This window comes from Rhinopithecus bieti, unplaced genomic scaffold, assembly GCF_001698545.2.
Source record: "Rhinopithecus bieti isolate Rb0 unplaced genomic scaffold, ASM169854v2 scaffold_18745, whole genome shotgun sequence".
Classification (NCBI taxonomy): Eukaryota; Metazoa; Chordata; class Mammalia; order Primates; family Cercopithecidae; genus Rhinopithecus; species Rhinopithecus bieti.
This window is the reverse complement of record NW_016809332.1, coordinates 323,210-344,666: the sequence shown is the minus strand read 5'-3', so window position 1 is coordinate 344,666 and position 21,457 is coordinate 323,210. Positions and strand designations below refer to the sequence as shown.

Sequence of the window (21,457 nt, the reverse complement as noted above, 5' to 3'; positions counted from 1 at the left end):
AAAGAATTGAACCAAAAAGGTAATGCCCTAGACTTCTCTTATCATGGATGATGTGGTATACATCACAATTACTGGTTCCAGTTTTTTAACCCTCCCTGAGAACGTGTCTTCTGCCATGTAACTAACTACAAAAGTTGGAGTGTACCCTACTTCTTCTTGACTAGGGACTTGGACATTTTTCTTATATTGGCCTATGGAATGTGGGCAGGAATAGCAGTGTACCAGCCTAAATTTAGAGGCACTACATATTTCTGTTTGTTCTCTTGCACCTGCTATCAGTATAGGAAGAATTCCCTCTGAGTAGCGGCTGCCACTTGTTGTGAGTCCAGGGAAAAACACTCTTGGAGGTGACAAGAGTCCAAACTGCAATGATGTGCCACACTCACCCAGCTGGATCTGAGCTGAAGCAGGGCCCCAGTCAAGCCCTGCCTGAGATCAGCAGACCCTTGATGACCCACAAAAATGTGAGGAAAGAATACTTATTATTATATGTCCTGACATTTGTGGTTGTTTGCTATACACCAATAGCGGCCTGATATAATAATGCTTATTTTTAGTTAAGAAAAATTTTGTTCCCACAAATGACTACAAATGTAATGCAATTCAAACCAAAATCTTCTATGGTTTCTTTTTTATTATTTTGTAAATTGATTATGAGAGTCAAGAGCAAAAAAAAAGAGACAACAAAACTGTTATAAGAGAAACATGGTGAAACCCTGTCTCTACTAAAAATACAAAAAAATTAGCAGGGCGTGGTTATGGGTGGCTGTAATCCCAGATACTCGGGAGGCTGAGGCATGAGAATCGCTTGAACCCAGGAGGCCAAGCTTGCAGTGAGCCAAGATCGTGCCATTGAATCTTGCTCTGGGCAACAGAGCAAGCTTCTGTCTCAAAAAAAAAACCACAAAAAAAACAAAAAACCATGATGGAGAACTTGCGATAAAAATTATCAGAGTCCATAAAAAAGGAGAGAATAGGCTCACTTAAAAAAAAAAAAAAAGCATATTTAGAACCAGTTATATACCAAAGAAAAGAGCTTTTAGCATATGAAAAGTTGCTCAATCACAACACAATAAAATAAATGAAAATAAAAATAAGACACCTCTGTTTCAGACGGCTTGGAAAACAAAACAAAACAAAAACACACACACTGAAAATGGCCAGAATTGGTGAGGATAAGGTAAGGGAACATTCAATAGACTACTGGTAGGAGTGTAAATTAGTACGATTTCCTCGGAGAGCAATGTGGCAGTGCCTATCAAAATTTTAAATTTATATACTTGAGGCAGAGACTACAATTTGTCTCCTCAAATCCATTCTCTCCTTATTTGTTTGGGCATGTGGCTAGTCAACACTTCCTAGACGTCTTTGTATTTAGAGGTGGTCAACGTGAAATAAAATAATACATTCCATTTTTGGGCCTGGGCTTTTATAAAAAGTGGAATGACTTCTCTACATTATCTTTCCCTTTCTGCCAGCTGTTATGAGGTCTTAGGAGATGGCAGGATTGCAAGATGGAAGGAGTCTAGGTCTGTTAAAAACAGTGTGGAGCAAAGCTGCCTGATCACTTCTAACATTTACCCAAAACAGTTACATATGGGAAAACATTCTTCTATTACACTGAATCATTATATGTTTAGATCTATTTTTGTAGCAGTTTAGCCCACCCTAACAAATACAGTATCTCGGATTCAACAATCTCTCCTTTGGGAAACTTCTCTGCATATATAGTCCTACCTGTGTTCAAAGAGGTATGTGTGTATGCGTGTGTGCACACTGCACTATACTGAACAGTGAAAAATTGGAAATAGCCTAGGTGTATACCAATGGGGAGAGATTAAATAAATTATTTGTGTTTTCAATTCACAGATTGCTACTCAGTTTTAAAATGATTAGGGAAAGGAAGAAATAAATAGATGTTCACAGATGACAGGAACATCTATGTAGAAAATCTAAAAGAATCAATTTAAAAAACTCCTGGAATCAACAAGTGATTATAGCAAGATTGTAGGCTATGAGGTTAATATATAACATCAACTGCTTTCCTATGTGCTAGCAATGAACAAGCGGTATATGAAATTAAAAACACAGTAACATTTACATTAGCACTCCTTAAAGTAAAATACTTAGGTACATATAAATCTAACAAAATATGTGCAAGATGTCTATGAGGAAAATTTTTAAATTCTGACAAAAGAAATCAAAGAAAAACCAAATAAAGGGAGAGATACTCCATGTCATGGATGCAAAGACAGTATAAGATGTTAGTTCTTCCCAATTTGATCTATAAACTCATTCAATGCAATCACAATCAAAATCCCAGCAAGTTATTTTGTGGATATTGACAAACTGATCCTAAAGTTTATACAGAGTGGCAGAAAAACCCAGAACAGCAACATACTATTGAAGGAAAAGAGCAAATTTAGAAGTCTGACATTAGTTGACCTCAAAACTTACTATAAAGCTTCAGTAATCAAGACAGTAGTGTGGTATTGGTGAAAGAACAAACAGGTCAATGGAACAGGGTAGAAATCACAGAAATAGACCCACATAGATAGTAAACTGATCTTTGACAAAAGAGCAAGGACAATGCAATGGAGAAAAGACACTCTTTTCAATAAATGGCACTGGAAAAACTGGACATCCACATGGAAAAAATGAATATAGATGCAGACCTCACCTTCTTCACAAAAATCAATCTGAAATAGATCACAGAGCTAAATGTAAAACATAAAACTATAAAATTCCTAGAAGATAATACAGGAGAAAATCTGATGGCCTATGGTTTGATGATGACATTTTAGATACAACACAAAAGGCATAGTTCATGAAAGAAAGAGGTGATAACCTGCACTTCTTTAAAATTAAAAATTTCTGCTCTGTGAAAGACAAGCCACAGACTGGGAGAAAATATTTATCAGATAAGGATACACCTGATAAAGGATGGTTTTCCAAAATACACAGATAACTCTTTAATCCAAAGAATAAGAAAACAAACAACCAATTAAAACATGGGCCAAAGACTTTAATAGACACCTAACCAAACAAGATATACAGACTGCAAATAAGCATATTTAAAAATGTTCCACATCCTATCACCAGAGAAATGCAAATTAAAATTAAAATAACAATGAGATACCTCTAGAAACCTATTAGAATGGCCAAAATCCAGAACACTGGCAACATCAAATGCTGATGAAGATGTGTTAAAGCAAGAGAAACTCATTCATGGCTGGTGGGAATATAATATGGTATAACATCTTTGGAAGACAGTTTGGCAGTTTCTTACAAAACTAAATATGCTCCTACCATATGATTCAGCAATTATGTTCCTTGGTATTTGATCCAAAGGAGTTGAAAACTGATGTCCATACAAAAACCCGCACAAGGTTATAGTAGCTTTATTCATAAATGCCACAATTTGGAAGCAATCAGGATGTCCTTCAATGGATAAACTGTGGTACATCCAAACAATGAAATATTATTCAGTACTAAAAAGAAATGAGTTATCAAGTCATGAAAAGACATGGAAGAAAGTTAAATGCATAATACTAAATGAAAGAGGCCAATCTGAAAAGGCTACATATTGCATTATTCTATATTATAGACACTCTGGAAGAGGCAAAACTATAAAGGCAGTACAAAGAGCAATGATTGCAAGGAGTTGGGGAGATGGAGGGATATACAGTGGATACACAATAAAGATAATTTTTAGGGAAGTAGAAATATTCTGGATCATACTATAATGGTGGATACATGTGATTACACATTTGTCCAAACCACTAGAATGTACAACACCAAAAGTGAACTGTAACATAAATGATGGGACTTTAGGTGACTATGGTGTAAGTTCATCCACTGTAACAAATGTACTACTCTGGTGGGAGATGTTGATAATTAGGCAGACTATCTATGTGTGGAGGCAGGAATGTATGGGAAATCTCTGTACCTTCTGTTTAATTTTGCTGTGAGTCTAAAAGTACCCTAAAAATACTGTTTATTAAAAAACAATTTGGTGTATCTATGTGAATAGGTACAAAATGATATCTATGAAACACTCTCTTAAAGAGAAAAACAAGTTTAAAAGTACACTATGAGTCTATTTCTTATTTTTAAAACACCCTCTATTAAAATATAAACATATTTTTAAAATATATAGAAACCACACACACACACACACACACACAGTGCCTAGAAAAAAAAATCTTGACAGATACATACATCAAAAAATTACTAGTGCCCAAATTGTGGCTTTCAAATACCATTCACACTAAAGGAGATTAGATTGCCCTGGACAAATGACTGATACCTACTTGGGGAAGTAATACACAAAATGAGCCTGGACAGCTTGTCATACCAAATCGCAAAGTAACTATCAAAGACTACTAGGATCATGTCAAAAGGACTTAAGAACAACTTGAAGCAGCTCCTAATAGTCAGAGATAAGACTGTACAATTATAATGACTGAAATGTCCAGAAGCACTCATCTAAATCCATGGCACGTAAAACAAACAAACCTAAGCCACTAATCAATTACCAATGAAGGATGCTAAGGAATTCTTGGCATTTTTTTTTTAAACCTGGAAATAAAGGAAAAGACTCAAGCATCTTATCCTATTTTTCTTATATGAACTACACCACTCAGTCACTAACCAGGAGATGAGAAGTTTTTCTTTATAAGTATTCTAGCTAAGAAACAAAGTATGATAGAATTCAAATGTAATCCTACTATAATCCCTAAGAATCAAGCACCTAGGTATTGAGCATGAATAACTGCTGATACCACAAAGAGAGACAAGCAGACATTCTGTCACTGTGATGAAACACAACAGTACCACTCATGAAGAAATTGCCAAAACAACAAAATTGAATGTGAATTTAACCAAACCTCTAGATCCAACTACCAACTACAGAGGATAAAGCAACAAGTTGTACTACACCATGGCAGACAAACAGCAAAATCCAGATCATGGAAAATGCTACAGGACAAAATACTGGTTTCTTTAACTTAAAAAAAAGGCAAGAAGAAAAAGAGAAGAGAAACAGGGAAATAGGAAGGCAGGAAGAAGGAGGGAGAGAGAGGGAAGAGGGGAAGAAGAGAGATAGGAAGGGAGAAAGAAAGAGTGAGAAAGAACTTACAGAGACTGGGAGAGAGCCTAGAGACTTTAAAGATATAAACCAATCACAATATGTAGACTTATTTGGATCCTGATTAAAAAGTAATTTATTTAAAAAACACAATATGTGAGACTATTGGTAAATTGAACACTGGATATTTGATATTAAAAAACTATTTTTAATTTTTTATATGTGATAATGACATTGTCATGTTGTAGAGGGAAAAGAATTATCCTATTTTTTCAATGCATCTTGTGATATTTACAAATGAAATGATTCAGAGTTTTGAATTTGCTTCAAACTGAAAATTAAACCCAGGAAGCAAATGGGGGTTTAGTCATGTGGTGATGGTAGCTGGGGGCAGGAAACAGATCAGAGTACCTCATGATGCTATTCTGTCTGCTTTTACATAAATCTGAAATTCTCCATAATAAATGATAGATGATCTTAGCAAAGATGTTACCAAGATGTTCGGTCCTGAGATAGCCATTAATATTTTGCCAGATATGGATGAAAGTTAGACATGCTTGCAAGTCACTTATTCTGAAGATTCTAAGACTAGAAACCTTGATCCACACTGAGGTAAAGGTGTCTTTCTATGCAATTTATACTTCATTTGTATCTTGAAAGGATCTCACCTATTGTTTGCATGAGAAGTTCTATTAAGACATTCTGATTTTAAAGGTATATTTGTATTACCTATGAAATTTACTTTTCTGTGATTTCAGTATTAAGTGACATGAATTCATCCATTAGAAAGTATTGATTTGTGACTCATTTATTCTTGATCTCATGGCTTTAAATCACATCTATGTGTCAGTGACTCCAAAATATTAGCTATAGCCTAGGCCCCTCTCGAGAACTCCAGATTCAGACATACAGCTGCCTGCCCATACATCCATCTCTACTTTGACTTCTCATAGGCATTTTGAAATTACAATGTTGAAGGCTAAACTCCTTCCCTGCCCTGAAACCTTCTTTTTCCATAATCATCCTGTCCAGCTGAAGCAAACTCCATCCTCTAGTACAAGTAGTGGGTAAGAGCATAGAGTCTGGGACTAGAGTGCTCTGGATTTGAATCCTGACTCCACCACTAAGTAACTGCGTGGCTTTGGAGAAACTTCTCAACCTTTGTACCTTAGTCCATTCAGTTGTAAAACAGAAATACTAATAGTACCTTCCTCTTAGGGTTACCCTGGGAATAAATAGATAGCACTTCCTATGAGCCAGGCACTCTGAACACTTTACAACAGTTCATTATCATCATTGTTGTTGTTATTCTAGCAGTTCAGGCCACAAACCTTGGAATCACCTTAAACTATTCTTTCTCTTACTCCTAAACAAAATTGCTACAGGCCCAGATTCCAATCGCTTCTCAAAGCACTTCCACCACAACTATACCGGGCCAGCCCCCACCATTTCTCAATGACGGCAACAGCTTTCTAAAGGTTCTCCCTGCTTCTTCCTTTGCCTGCTCGCCCACAGTCTGTTTTGCACATAGCAGAGTGATTCTTTTAAAACAGAATTTAGCTGACGGCACTCCTCTACTCAAAACCCTCCAGTAACCTCATGCTTCAGAAGAAAACCCCAAATCCTTATATGGCTGACAAGACCCTTCATCATCTAGCACGGGCTCACTCCCACCCTTTGTCTCAGACCTCACACCCTACTCACCTCTCTTACTCCTTGCCACTCCTCAAACATATGACATGTGCTCCCACCTCAGGGACTCCGCATTTGCTTTTCCTTCTTTCTGCAAAGTCTTCCCTCAAATATCTGCATCGCTTACTCTCTTACCTTTTTTAGAAGATGGCTCAAAGGTCTCAGCCGTCCATGACCATCCCATAAGACCAAACTCCTCAACACTCCCCATCTCTTTCTTGGTTTATCTTTTCCCCATAGCACTTATACTTTCTAACACATACTACAGAATATACTTATTTGGTGTGCTTAGTATATGGTTCCTCTCACTTGAATATAAGCTTCATGACCACAGGGATATTGGTCTGTTTGCCTAAATAGAGTGTCCGTCTTAAAACAGGAATCAAATGTTTATGTGAATCAATAAATTCTATGTTTAAAAGCAGTGTGACTTTAAGTATTTCCTCAGTACCATACTGTTTGAAAAAAATCAAATTTAAAAACTCTTATGAAAAAAATTCACATAGATTTCGCTTTTTCTCAAAATTATAACCAAATCCAAAGAGACTTGTGTCAACTTTTATTACTTAACCTTTGTGCTGTCTCAACCGTCTGGTCCCAATCCTGCAAGGCTAGTTGTAATTTCATTTTCTTAACAAAAGCGGGAAGGAAGCTCGGAAAGTTCACGATTATCTGGTTCACAGTCTCCAGGGCACCTGAATAATTCTGGCGCATCTCAAGGCATTGTGCCTAATGGAAGAGAAAAAAAAGTGATATCCAAACTGTGATCTTTCATATCAAAGTTCTCATAATGCAGAGCAGGCAGACAATGAGCATTTAATACTTACTGACTTTTCTGTGAGGAGCTGTTACCACTTTTAATGAGAAAAACAGTAAGTTTTATCAAAACAAAATTTTAAAACATCACAGAATAATACAAATATATTATATAAGCTATTGTGTTTTAAAATCTACTTTTAAATGGCTGAAAACATGATTAAAGGATAAAATTTTAAAATGTTCTCGGAAATAGCATAAAATAATGTTTCCATTTAGAACAGGAAAATTGTCATTTTAGATTAAAATGTTTCCAGGAAATGTTCAAGTAGTATCTAAAATTTTAAGAAATTTTAGACATTTTGCATCTTTTTTAAAAAATTATTTTCAGGTTAAAGAATATACGATTTTAAAGAACAAGCAAAATAAAGTTCAAACAAATCCCTCTACTTCAACATTTTCACTTCTATGAATTATCTGAAGGAAACAATTGGAAGAGACCACAAGGAAGTATTAGATGATATTTATGGCAGAATTGTTTATGTATAAAATAATCCCAAATGTACCTAGAGGAGAAAATTATAGTATATCTATTTAATAAAATGTTAAGTAATCATTAAAAATGATGACCTAAATTTGTAGACGTATATTTACTGACATGAAGAGATATCATATATAATAGTTTAACTGGTTATTTCCAATGGTGATGTTCATTTTGTCATTCAGATGTTACTGTATTTTCTAAAAAAAGTTTTACTATGTTCATTTATTACTTTCATAGTCAGAAAAAAAAAGCTACAAATATAGTTAGTACATTAAAAGAGATGAGGAGGAAAATTTTATCAAATAGCTTTTCTTTAAGAGAAGAAAAATGATCAAGACAAGTGTATGGCCAATTTCTACAGCAGTGCCATTAGGTAAAACTTGAGGGTGGTGGGCCTGAACAAGATGTCCAATGGGCTTACTGTCCACACAAAGTGACAGGAAAAGTGATGTGGAGACATTAACAAAAGTCAACACATGAATCCTCTCCCCTGTCTTTTTTATCCCTCCAAATTACTGCTTATCTAACAGACTGTTGTTCCCAACATATAATCTCTTTTGGCTGAGTCAAAAAAAAATTAAGGCATTTACAAAGCATCAATGGGGACTGAAGAAAGGGTCCTAATTAAGTATTTCCACCTATCAATGTGTTCTAATGACTCATCCCTCAAAATGTATGTCCAATCATGTTATTTCTCTGTTCAAAACTTTGTATTGGCTGCCTGTCTCTCTAATTGAAGGTAGAAGCCAAAGGCCTCACAGAACAGGCCCACCACTCCTCCTCATCCCCATCCCACCTTTCTTCCTCAGGCCTTCACTTCTGTTCTCTTTACTCAATCCACTTTGGCCTCCTTGCTAACCCTGAATACGCCTTAAGGTACTTGAACTCATCATCTCCTCTATTTGAAATACTTTCCCCAAGATGCTTGGAGGGCTTTAACTCTCACCTCCTTAAATGTCTTTGCTCAAATGTCACTTTCTCTGACCACTTCATGTAAAATTGGAAGTTCATGCCCCAGCTTTTCCAGCTGTATTTTCCATTGTACTTATCACCTTCTAATATATTATATAACTTACTTATTTTGTTTATTGTCTGCCTCCATCAGTAGAATATAAGCTCCATAAAAACAGGAGGTTTTCTCTTGCTCAGGGTTTCTAGTATCTAGAGGGACGCCTCACATACATAAGACACATAATAAATGCTGAGGAAAGAATGTCTGAACCAAAATAACAACAACAATAACAGTTACAGCTGATCCAGGATTCAGGAACTTTGGCAGGGAATACATTTCTCTAGTGTATTGCTCATCGTCTTATACAAATGCCAGTCCACCTTACAGCTGTGAGCTGACAACAGTATCATGAAAATTATCAACTTTTTTGAGCTACTTGGTTTTGTTAGGTTTCAAATATATTATGAATACATTTTGAAACATGATTTATTTACCCTAATTCCAACTCACCTTACCCAGCAGAGCAAAAGTATCATTCCCATCTTGGAGTCCCTCTTCAAAATACTTCAGTGCTTTTTTAGTGTAAGGGTCTTTTCCTCTTGTAATATCAAGCCATGCTTTCAAAACATGTCCCTGTAAAATGAATAATTCTATTTTTACTTCTTTAGAAATGAAAAGAAATAAATGTTAATGAAAGAGCCTACTGTCATTTTCTGGCAATTAATAACAAAAGGACTCTATCAAATATGTAATGAACAATAAAATTCTGTTAGTGAAATCACTTTTGAACCCTTGCCAGCCTAGTGTCTTGGGAACTATATTACAAATTTCAGCCTTTAACATTACTATTGAGCTCAATATTAAAATTAAGAAGCTTATGAAATATTCCATTAGTGTTAAAACCATTATTTTCTCTGAGACTTTGCTAGTAATTGATGAATAATAACACTTAAACATGTAATTCAATATATAGATGAGAATTTGTTGTCTCTTTTTGGGCAAACAGTCTAAATGGACTAAGATGAAATAACAGAAGATGTCTTGCTTCACATATCTTAAAGATTCAGATGATCTGGCAACTATCTTCTTAACCTCTTTGATTAGTCCGTTGAATTTCAAATGACAGGTGAACAGCCTGAAAAATTAGAAGCTGAAGAACTCATGGATATTTATCTTTACACAAGTCAGTGGGCCAACAGGTTGTAAGACATATAGGATTGAAAATAAGACAAAAACTGGTTATTGTTCTGTTTAAGGTCAAATAAAAAACTGTGAAATATGCTCTTCTATTTAAAAAATCTATGTTAACTGACAAATTTATAAACGTTTAACCAAGACTATATTCACCTCCCTGTATTTCACCTGAAAATACAGATCAGAATCTTAACCAATGCTATGCACTAAATCAGTGCCATTATTTGAATGGTTTTAACTACTGTCTCTGTGTAGATGATTCCCAACCTATATTTCTAGCCCAAAACATCTTCTAAATTTTTCTTTTTCCAGAAATGCATCTGCTATCTCCATCCTACTGTTCTGCCAGAACCAGAAATACAGCATGTCTTAAGTCAAACAGATCACTTCCCTTTAAGATTAGTTTCTTATGCCAATGTATTTTCTATTTATGCTAACTGGTCTCTAATTTATTTAGGCTGAAAACCTCAAAGACATCCTAATACGTGACAACTTGTTATCTTTCCCAACCATTTATCATCAGTTCACAGGTCCTGTGGGTATTTAAAAATTCTGAACTTTGTACTTACTGTACAATATTTTAGTGTCATGCCTCAAAACCTTCTGCAAGAAAGTACTATCTTTTTTATTTTTGCTGCATTTCAGTTTATCCTCAAGCCACTTCATCCAAACCGTTGCTAAATTAATCTTCTGGATTTGCACTCTAATAAAATCACTACCATAATTAAAAGTCTTCAGTAGCCTCTCAATGCATGTCAAATCAGACACAAATATTTCTAACTAGCAGTCAAGATCCTTCAATTTGTCTCAGTCTACTTCTCCAAGCTTTTCTTCCCTTCTCATTACCAATGTATCCTATGCTCCATCAAATATGAGTATCTCAGTGTACACTGAAGTAACATGTCTCATTTCCATCTATTATTTCTCACCTTGGGAGTATCTACTTCCCTTTCCCATAATCTTTGCCTGTTGAAATTGCATCCTTCTTTCAGGTTTTAGTTCAAATGCTAGTTCCTTCAAAAAAATTCTTTCACATTCTCTTAACACTTATGCATGTGATCTCTCCTTAATTTAAAACAGTACCTAGCACAAATTAAGCAAGCAATAAATGTTAGCTATTATTTTCTTGCATACTTTAATCACTTATCTCTCATATCATCTATCATTTTTCTCACAATATTAGCTGGGGATGTGCTGTATGCCTCTACTGGATTATTCATTCATGAAAGTGAAGTTTATGTACTATTTTCCTTTACATTATTAACACTACAAATAATGGTGCCTTGTATCTAGAGCTGTTCAATAAGGAGAGAGGGAGAAAAGGAAAGAATAAAATATGGAAGGAAGAAAAAAAAGGGAGAGAAAAAGAAAGAGAAAAACAGAGGGAAGGAACCAGGCAGGGATTGTTGAAGAGTTAGTAGCATAAAACTAACCTTAGAGAATCCCTATTCTACAATACACTATTAACCATATTGATAACCATAAATGGGTTAAAATAAAGCTATCATTTACAAAGTGGCAATAGAGTGGACAATAATAAAGACCTAAACCACAGATACTACTGGATATATCAATAACATAAGCATTTTTAATGTTATTATTTTAAAATCAGAAAAGTAGCTACCTGTTTACTACCATCTGACATTTTGATCATTCTGTCAATATATTCTCTTGCTTTATCATGGCGACCAATGTGCCATAAAAATAAGCCTGCATGGTATAAGGCTTTCTCTCCAGCTCCTTTACGTTGTTCCTTCACTCTGGCATCTGATTCCAGAATAGCTTCTCTATCTGGGAGGGGAAAATGATATTAAATAAAAATTAAATTCTAGATCAGGTATTTATAAAAGGTCAGATAACTAACAAGGCAAAAAATTTACTTCTCTCTATAGTGAAACTGTCTAATAGAAATAAAATGCAAGCCATATATATAACTTAAAATTTTCTAGTAGCCCTATCAAAGAAATAGAAAGAAAACAATTAAAATTAATCTTAATGTTTTATTTAACCCAATATATCTAAGATATAATTTCAATGCATCATCGATAGAAAAATTAATGAGATATTTTGCATGCTTTTTTCTTACTAACTGTGAAATGTGGTATTTCATACTAACAGCACATCACAATTAAGATGCTAAATTTTGGCTGGGCATGGTGGCTCATGCCTGTAATCCCAGCACTTTGGGAGGCTGAGGTGGGTGGATCATGAGGTCAGGAGATCGAGACCATCCTGGCTAACACGGTGAAACCCTGTCTCTACTAAAAATGCAAAAAACAAAAATTAGCCAGGTGCAGTGGCATGTACCTGTAGTCCCAGCTGCTGGGGAGGCAGAGGCAGGAGAATGGCATGAACCTGGGAGGCAGAGTTTGCAGTGAGCCGAGACCGCGCCACTGCACTCCAGCCTGGGTGACAGAGCAAGATTCTGACTCAAAAAAACAAAAAAAAAAGCTACATTTTATTCAAAAATACTTGATTTGTAGTTTTCATAAAACATGGCTGAAAAGCAGATTTTTAGGCTCAAGTTATTGCGAAACAAGTTTTCTAATAACTGAATCAAGTATCATTTTTAAATTTAAAAAGTAAATTAATTAGAATTAAATCAAATTTTAAATTCAGTTCCTCAAACTTACTAAAAAAGCTGTATATGGCTGGGCATAGTGGCTCACACCTGTAATCCCAGCACTTTGAGAGGCCAAGGTGGGTGGATCACCTGAGGTCACAAGTTTGAGACCAGCCTGGCCAACATGGTGAAACCCCATCTGGAAAAAAAAAAAAAAAATAGGTGGGTGTGGTGGTGGGTGCCTGTAATCCCAGCTACTTGGGAGGCTGAGACAAGGAGAATTGCTTGAACCTGGGAGGCGGAGGTTGCAGTGAGCCTAGATCGCACCACTGCACTCCAGTCTGGGCAACAGAGGAGGTATATGGTCAAGGATCACTGCAATGCACAACACAGCTATAGAGTTTACATTACTTCCAAAATAGAAAGGCTGTATAGGCTAATATTTTTTAATAATAAGACTTGTAAAAATGTATAATGGTTCTAACCACAACTATTAGGAATAGGTCCACTACTGGTACTCAAAGTATTAATACTTCTTAAATACAATTCTAAAATATATAAACATGCCAGTTACTGTTACGGGTCAGTAAAATGATGGCGTAATTGCTGATGTAGTTTAATACTGACTGCTCCCTTAAATAGATAACTCTATTCACTTACGTTAAATCTACATTCTCTCTCTCCCACTTTCTTTCTCTCTCTCTCTCCATATATATACATATAAAAGTATCTGCTTAGGACACAGAAGTCAATTATACCCAAACCCTGGATGGAATCAGAATCAGAATCAGCCATGCAATGAGGAAGAAGAAATGTAAGTTGAGGCCCATGATTCCAACAGTTCTATCTTCCTGGAATGGCTACCAAGGAGAAAGGTATGTGACTCTTCCTTTCAACTCTAATAATATAAATTTAAACGTGAAATTAACAAGGTACAATCTAACGAGTTAAGGAAACAAAACTGTTTCTGTAAGTCTACAGATTGCTTAGCAAGAAGACCCTTTTCTCCTCTCCCCACTCCCCACCCCTACAACCCCTTCAGAAGTGTTCATTAAACAGTCATGATACAGAAACAGAAAAAGAGAAAAAAAAACAAAAACAAAACAAAACAAAAAAACCTCACCAGGCAGGAGCAGGTATTGTACAGGAAATCTTTCCTACTCAGCTTCCCATCACGTCCCTAATGAGGTATCAATTAGCTCTAACACTGTCTGCACAAAGCTGTTGCCAGATCTCAGCCTTTTTATAAGCAGGGTTTACGTCAGCATCCTGGAAGAACGTATACTAACAATCTAGGACTTTCCTAGGTGGTATTTACAGACATCTGGGCCCCTACTAGAGCTCGAGTCCATTCAGCATCATCCTTGGTGCAAAGTAGAGTTAGCACTCAGGTTCCTCTAAACAGTAATTCTGATTCCATCATTTCAGTGTCCTGCAAATCAGTTTCCAACAGAATCAACACTGGTAACAATAACCAATTAAATAAAAACTTGATTCTAAAAAGAAATTTTTTTTACTAATTTCTTTTATTTATACTGACTGCAGCTCTCCCATGAAAATTCTCTGCTCTAGCTAAACACACTCCCACTGGAGTACAGAGAAAGGGGATCCACAGAAGAGCCTAATACTGAACCACTTCCATGTATTTGCCCATCCATTTCTCCTCTCTGGCCATACTCTTTATATTCAAATTCTACCAGTCCTTCAAAGATCAGATTAAGTTACAAACTTTCAAAAGCCTTCTCAGCCTACTCTTCCAAATTAATAGTGCATATCAACTTCAATTAATTATAAACTCATTTGTTTCATTTTGTATTATTTAATAGAAACACTGGAATTTAATCTTTGTGGTTTTTACATTTTGTTTTCTCCACTAGATTACCAACTTGATGGCATGAACCACTTATTACAATTCTTTTGTAGCTTCTCACTGTATTAGGCACGGTTTCTTGAAGAAATTAAGCACATATTTACATGTTTTAAATAACTTTGTATTGATTTGCGTATGTGTGAAGGAGGTATGCCATACTTGGCTTTAGAAAAAAGTCTCGTCTAATATTCAAGGAACCAGTCTACGACCTTTGTTTATTATCTAATTTTTTGAAACACAATCTATATTTACAATCCTATTAGCTGTTACTAGATATATATGGAAGAATATAACACTACTTCTTCTTTATTACATATAATTGGGAAACTCTTCTGCCTTCGCCACTAAGTTAACTATACATTAAGACAGTTCACATAACTTTATTTTTTATTTTCTGTTTTTTTAGAGATGGGGGTCTAACTATGTTGCCCAGGCTGGCCTCGAACTCCTGGGCTCAAGTAATCCTTCACCTCAGCCTCCCAAGTTCCTGGGATTACTGGTTTGAGCCACTTAGCCTGGCAGTTTACACAACTTTAATTGCTGGTTTATGTATAAATTTCCTTCTATAATCTAGTCATAATCTAGTCAACCTACTATTGGATAAAAATTTGCTGAGTATCTCCCAAGATATAGCCCTTATAAAGGGTTTTAAGGCTCTCAAGAAGCTTAACATACAGAAATAAACTGCATTGGCTGTATATTTGCACAAAAGTTGTAAACTTGGCTGCTGCAGAGCAATTTATGCATATACAGTACCTGTTTTTTTGTATAACAATTACTAATATACATTCCCCTTTAAGTTGTCTAAAAAAAATCCCTATGTACTAATGAAATCTCTGCCACAGGATATAAAGAACACGAAAGTAGTATAAGACACATTTCTTGTGCCTGATGAATTTATACCCTTGTCAGGAAGATAAATATATGTATAAATTGTATCTATAGAAAATACATAATATAGTGTGATCAGACTGAATGACTTGATAACTGAGAAAAATCAAAATAAACTGAATAGGAAAAATTGTCCTAAGCATTGTATTTAAATACCATACCTGGATTAGGACTCATTTTATGGGCATATATCAGTGCAATTAGAGAACAAAGTGATACATCTTGTTTATTTTTAATAGCCTCAAATTCTCGAAGAGCTTCTTGAGTTTTACCTGGAAATCAAGATTATGATATGAAAAACTGTTCTTAGTACAAAGCAAGAATTTAAAACTGATAGAACATGTTTAATGATTAACACGTACCTTCCATTAATGTGCCATAGGCATGATAAAACCTGAAGACTGGATCACTTCCATACCTCTTAATTCCTTCACTGGCAACCAGTAACACATGATGGAAATATCTCTCTTGACAATAGTAATTAATCAAAGTCTAAATGGAAATAATGAAAAAATGTTATAAAGGAATTCTGGTGCTCTGAAATACTCTTAAGAAGCAGATATTAATCTAACATCTAGAATAATGTAAAATTTAGGCAATATGACCTTTTTCTTCCAAGTTTCTTAAAATACTGTTAATGGCTAGAACTTAATGCTAAGAATTGCAGAACTGAATGATCATAAAATTACTGAAATAATTCAATGTTTTCTAATAATTTAAATCCTTTTCCTAAAGTTTTGTTAACAGCATGGAAATGAGGCTGCTTTCGCCATTTTTCCTTTGCCCACATTTTCTTGAACATTTTAGAACACAGAAAGGCAGACAATAAACAGGAACTAAAAAAATTGAAATTAAAATTAAAATAAAAAAAAAGACAAAAGGTTTCCATTGCCAGACCATAGGTTTCTTTAAAAAAAAACCCTTCTTTTGGCCAGGCGCGGTGGCTCAAGCCTGTAATCCAGCACTTTGGGAGGCCGACGGGCGGATCACAAGGTCAGGAGATCTGAACGAGACCATCCTGGCTAACACGTGTGAAACCCGTCTCTACGAAAAAATACAAAAAACGTAGCCGGGCGAGGTGGCGGGCGCCTGTAGTCCCCAGCTACTCGGGAGGCTGAGGCGGAGAATGGCGTGAACCCGGAGCGGGGCTTTGCAGTGAGCTGAGATCCGGCCACTGACTCCAGCCTTGGGCGACAGAGCGAGACTACGTCCTCTCAAAAAAAAAAAAACAAAACAAAACAAAAAAAAACCCTTCTTTTTAAAATATCCAGTATTTTATTACAGCATTACGCATTACAAAGTAATGACAAATTAAATTCTTCAACGTATCATCAAATGTTATCTTACTCGGCTTTGAGTTCTGTGACAACTAAATTGTCAGTTAAAATAAATAAACTATTTTCAATGAAAATGGTTGTCTTTAAGCTTTTCCAAAATTATATTATTTCCATATACAAGACAAAACTATCAGGACCTACTAACTTCTGAATAAAATGGGCCTGTGCTGTCTACCATTTTTCTTAGGATTATGTCTAAGGCTTGGTTGCTAACCTAAACAAAGACAAAAACCACACTTTCCTGCCATCACTACGATACACCTGATTCACCAGAAAGCAGTTTGGGCCACCCCATACCTACCTACCTGTACTCTGCAGCTTGTTCAGCAGCAGTGAGAAATACAGGTGACTAAGTGACACAACTGAAATCTAAGGGTGTCTAGACAGCTCTGTTTTTTTGTTTGTTTGTTTTGTTTTGTTTGAGATTGTCACTCATGCTAGAGTGGTGCAATCTCTGCTCACTGCAATCTCTGCCTCCTAGGTTTAAGCGATTCTCCTGCCTCAGCCTCCTGAGCTGGGACTACAGGCACGCACCACCACATCTGGCTAATTTTTGTATTTTTAAGTAGAGATGGGGCTCCCCATGTTGGCCAGACTGCTCTTGAACTCCTGACCGCAAGTGATCCGCCCACCTGGGCCTCCCAAAGTGCTGAGATTAGAGGCGTGAGCCACCACGCTCGTCCGACAGCTCTGTTGTATATCGTCTCTTTGGAGCCCTCTTTGGAGGGCTATAGTCCATGTACTTCTCTAGATCAGTTAGGTGACTGTTCTCTGTAATTTTACTCTGCCTCCCTCCTTGTGATCACTGCTCCCTATTCTCCTTTTTAGCCACGTTTCTTAAAAGTGTGACCCACACCCCATCTCCAGACCCCCACAACACACTTCAGTGAAGCGCAGTTTTCCTTCAATGCTCCATTCCCTAAAGTTGCAAAATGACCTCTTACTTTGCCACAACTAAGGACACATTTAATACATTACTTGACTTCTGCACACTATCACTAAGCATCTATAATCCTCCTGAAAGGCAGTGGCATAGAACCATAAAAAGGACAGGAATTTAAAGGCAAAAAGACATGGCTTCAAATCTCTAGTCCTTCTTACAATGTCTCAGTCTGCTCATTTATAAAATGCTGTTAGTAATGCAAATATACAGGTCACTGTGAGAATTAATTAAGATATCATAGTATAAGAGTTCTATTCTGAAAAAAATAAGTTCCTCTGATCCCATATGTCAATGGAATAAAAAAAAAAAAATGTGTCCTGCCAAGACCTCTTGTCTATGTTCCAGATTCATATTTCCATTTTCCACCTGCTACCCAAGTCAGGTACTCTGCTACTCATGAATCCTCCCTTCCTATTTGCCCAGTCTCTCTAAGTCGAACCATTCAGTAGGTTCTTCTATTTCTCTAGTCTACCTCCCACTAAACATACCTAGTGCCACTGCCTTGGTTCAGGTTAGATTGTTCAATCCAAAACATTTACTGACTGCCTACTAGTACCCAGGCACTGGGCTAGGTACTATGAATAGAAAGATGAGTAAGACACGGTTCCTGTCCCACCAAAAAACTTATATTTTTCAGATGAGACTGTAATCTGAAGACTAATTGAAATACAATGTAGTAAATGTAAGAAAAGAGCTTATAAATTGCTTTGGGCATGTGGGATAGTAACATTTGGACAGCTTTGAAAACTGAATGTGGCGTGAGGGGAGGATGGATGACTAAAATCAAGGGAAAGATTATTGGGGAGGATTTCAGAGCTGACTCTTGAACTGCAAACCCCTCACTCTCCCTCCACACACATACACACTCTATTTCCTTTTCATGATTCTTGAGGAAGGTATAGGAGTTAGGAAGAGGAACTGCAACAACATAGATAAGAAATCATCAATGGTACATTGGGATGGTAGTGGTGATGAAGATGAGTAAAAGCCACTCCGTACTCTAGAGCAGGGTTTGGCAAACCACAGTCTGTGAGCCATATCTGGCTAGCTGTCTGTACAGCCAGTGAACTAAGAATGGTTTTTATATTTTCCAGCTGTCAAGAAAAAAAAAAAGAAAAATATTTCATAACGTGAAAATTCATGAAAGTCAAATTTCAGTGTTCATAAATAAAGTTTTATTGAAACGCAGCCATGCTCATTTAAGTATTGTCTATGGCTGTTTTGAATGACAATGGCCAAATAGATGTGATAGACCATATGGTACCTAAAGTCTAAAATGTGTACTATTTGGCCCTTTGTTGAGAGAGTTTGCCATTCCCTGCTCTGGAGGCTTAAGTAAGACAGAGAGTATTGGATGATGAGGTTGGAGAGGAAGGTGGGGTGAAGAGCCTCATATTAAGTACTTGGGCTTGATCCTCAAGTCTAAGTGATGAGGAACCCCATTTTTACATTAAAGTGTTTTTATTAGAAAGTTCATTTGGGTGGCAGTGCAAAGAATACATTTAAGAATGAAAAAATTTAAGGATATAGGGGGATAGCTAGAACAGAGGATAATGTAAAACTTCAGGCAGAAAAACAAGACATTTCAGCATTCCCTAAACTCCCGCACCGCCAAATTGTCCTCCATCCACTTATCACCATCTCACAGGATACATATCTTATTTACCTATTTGTTGTCTGACTCCTCCTACTCAAATGTAAGCTCCAAGATTGGAAGAGTTTTTCTTGGTTTTATTATTTCAGTGCGTAGAATAGTGCTAGACACATAGGAGGCATTTGATAAATACTTGTTGAGTCAACTGAATTCGGGTTTTTCCCCAGCATTAATTAGCCTGTAAAATCTGAGAAGGCAGAAACTGTTCAGTTTTGCTCACTGCCATCTCCAGCTTCTAATGGACATACAGTAAACCCTTCATAAATATTTGCTGAACGAGTGATTCAGTGAACAAATGAATAGGGAAGACCAACATCCGAAAAGTTATTTTATTTTCAAGCCTCGTGTCTTTAACTGTTTTATATCAGCCTTAAGTTGACTGTCATTGCTGAATGGATGAGTCAGTGATAAACAGATTAGACCATCACCCTAAAATAACGACTCCTCTACTTTTAAGTCTCACGTCTTTAATGGGTTTCCTATAATCTTTCTGGGCTCTTTTTACTGTCCAGTGTGGGAGCTGACACTAGTTTACCTTAAGACCTTAAAAATCGCACCTGGAGGCGCAGTGTCATAGGTAACCCAAGCTTTCCTAGTAAACATGATGCAAAAGTAAACACAACCAAGAGCATGGGGACTAGCAGCAATTCAGAAACCGCGCGGGCGGGCTGCCCAGAGCTGGGCTTCCCCAGCAGGGCCCGCGGAGACCCGCCGTAGACAGAGGCTGCAGGCCCACCCTGCAACCCGAGCGGCCGGGGCATCGCAGAGAAACAGCGGCCTAGCGAAGCCACCCGAGCTCCCTCCGCGCCCCTGGGCCAACTGGCCACAAAGGAACTCCGCCCGCCCGCCCGGTCACCTTCAATTCCTGCGAGTCCATGGCTCCCCCGAGGCTGGGCCGCGGGGCTGGGGGGCGTTGTATCGCCGCAGCCCAAAAGAAGATGCAGAATTCAGTGTCCCCAGCCTCCGGGAGACAGCTAACTCCCCGGAACCCGGCGGGAGGGGCGGGGTCGCGCCGCCATTGGCTGTCGGAGGGAGGGGCGGGCCTGTGTGGCGGGGATCTTGCTGTAGTGGAGAAGGCGGGGCGGGGACCGGGAGGGAGAGCTGCGAGGGCGACCTGGGAGGATTCGGGCTGGGAAAAGGGCCTCCGTTGGATAGTGCAGCTGGAAAAGGAGGTCACACTGGGAAACAGCTGTCTGAGGACAGTGGGTGGGCGGGCCGAGGAAACTGAATTAAGGAATAAAGGAAACTAAGTAGGAAGAAGGGGAAGTCTGTTTCCTGTCACTGGTTGTAAAGGAAGATACCATTTTCTGCACGTTTGTCTGGAGGCCGATTCCCGCAGTGCGGCTCTCCGCAAGGCTCTGCCGGCGCGGGAAAAAGCGGTCAACTTTCACGTGGGCAAGTTGTTTTATGGCCACAAGGTGGCGCAGAAAAATCACCCGTTTTAACAGAAATGCGATGAGCTTGGGCCCGTCTTTGCAGGCGTTGCTGCAATCTTTGTTAGAATGCATGTTCAATTAGCCCGTTTTTACCAGCCCCGATAATAAGAGGGACAAATAAGTTAAACTTCCAGAAAATTAGTGTCTGTGTTTTAAATGATACTGTTGATTTTAAACTGAGAATAAAATGAATCCCAATGCAAATTTTTAGGTTTGCACCCAGTAGGCAACTCAATCAGTTACACATAGATTTCTTAAGTCCAGGAAATTAAATGGAAATATAATAGACTAAGAGATTTTCTATTTCTGCTTAAATAAATATTTAAAATAGTGCTTAAGGTCTGAGATTTAAGTGATCTTCGCAGAATCTTTCACGTGGATTCCAAATTTTGATCTTAGTGTTAATTATCTTACTTTAGTTGACATGATACGTAGTTGTCTTTTTCAGATTTTAAGTTTCTTAAGGAGTTTATAAACTGACTTTTTCCCCATGCCAATAGGTTATGTAAGGACAGTCTTGAGAAAAAAAGGTAGCT

At 37.2% G+C, this 21,457-nt stretch overlaps 1 protein-coding gene and 1 long non-coding RNA gene across 4 annotated transcripts in view; one reads left to right on the top strand and one right to left on the bottom strand.

Moving 5' to 3' along the window:
• TTC21B (tetratricopeptide repeat domain 21B) overlaps nt 1-20,490 on the bottom strand; it is an 83,996-nt gene extending 63,506 nt beyond the window's left edge. The window contains exons 1-6 of one of the 3 annotated variants that reach the window (XM_017889186.1): nt 20,342-20,490; nt 15,914-16,043; nt 15,713-15,823; nt 11,852-12,018; nt 9,544-9,666; nt 7,353-7,510 (exon numbers count right to left, since the gene is read on the bottom strand). In XM_017889186.1, coding sequence (XP_017744675.1) covers nt 7,353-7,510; nt 9,544-9,666; nt 11,852-12,018; nt 15,713-15,823; nt 15,914-16,043; nt 20,342-20,362 — 710 coding nt within the window. In that variant the 5' untranslated portion in view covers nt 20,363-20,490. Of the gene's footprint in view, nt 1-7,352; nt 7,511-9,543; nt 9,667-11,851; nt 12,019-15,712; nt 15,824-15,913; nt 16,044-19,497; nt 19,573-20,341 lie in introns of those variants that run through there. The other 2 variants (XM_017889187.1, XM_017889188.1) reach the window with 2 other exon arrangements.
• Nucleotides 245-14,650, top strand: LOC108540247 (uncharacterized). The gene is made up of 5 exons (XR_001888612.1): nt 245-464; nt 1,114-1,180; nt 13,518-13,665; nt 14,219-14,254; nt 14,363-14,650. It is a non-coding gene; the product is annotated as an uncharacterized LOC108540247 (long non-coding RNA).
• Nucleotides 20,491-21,457: the final 967 nt, after the last annotated feature.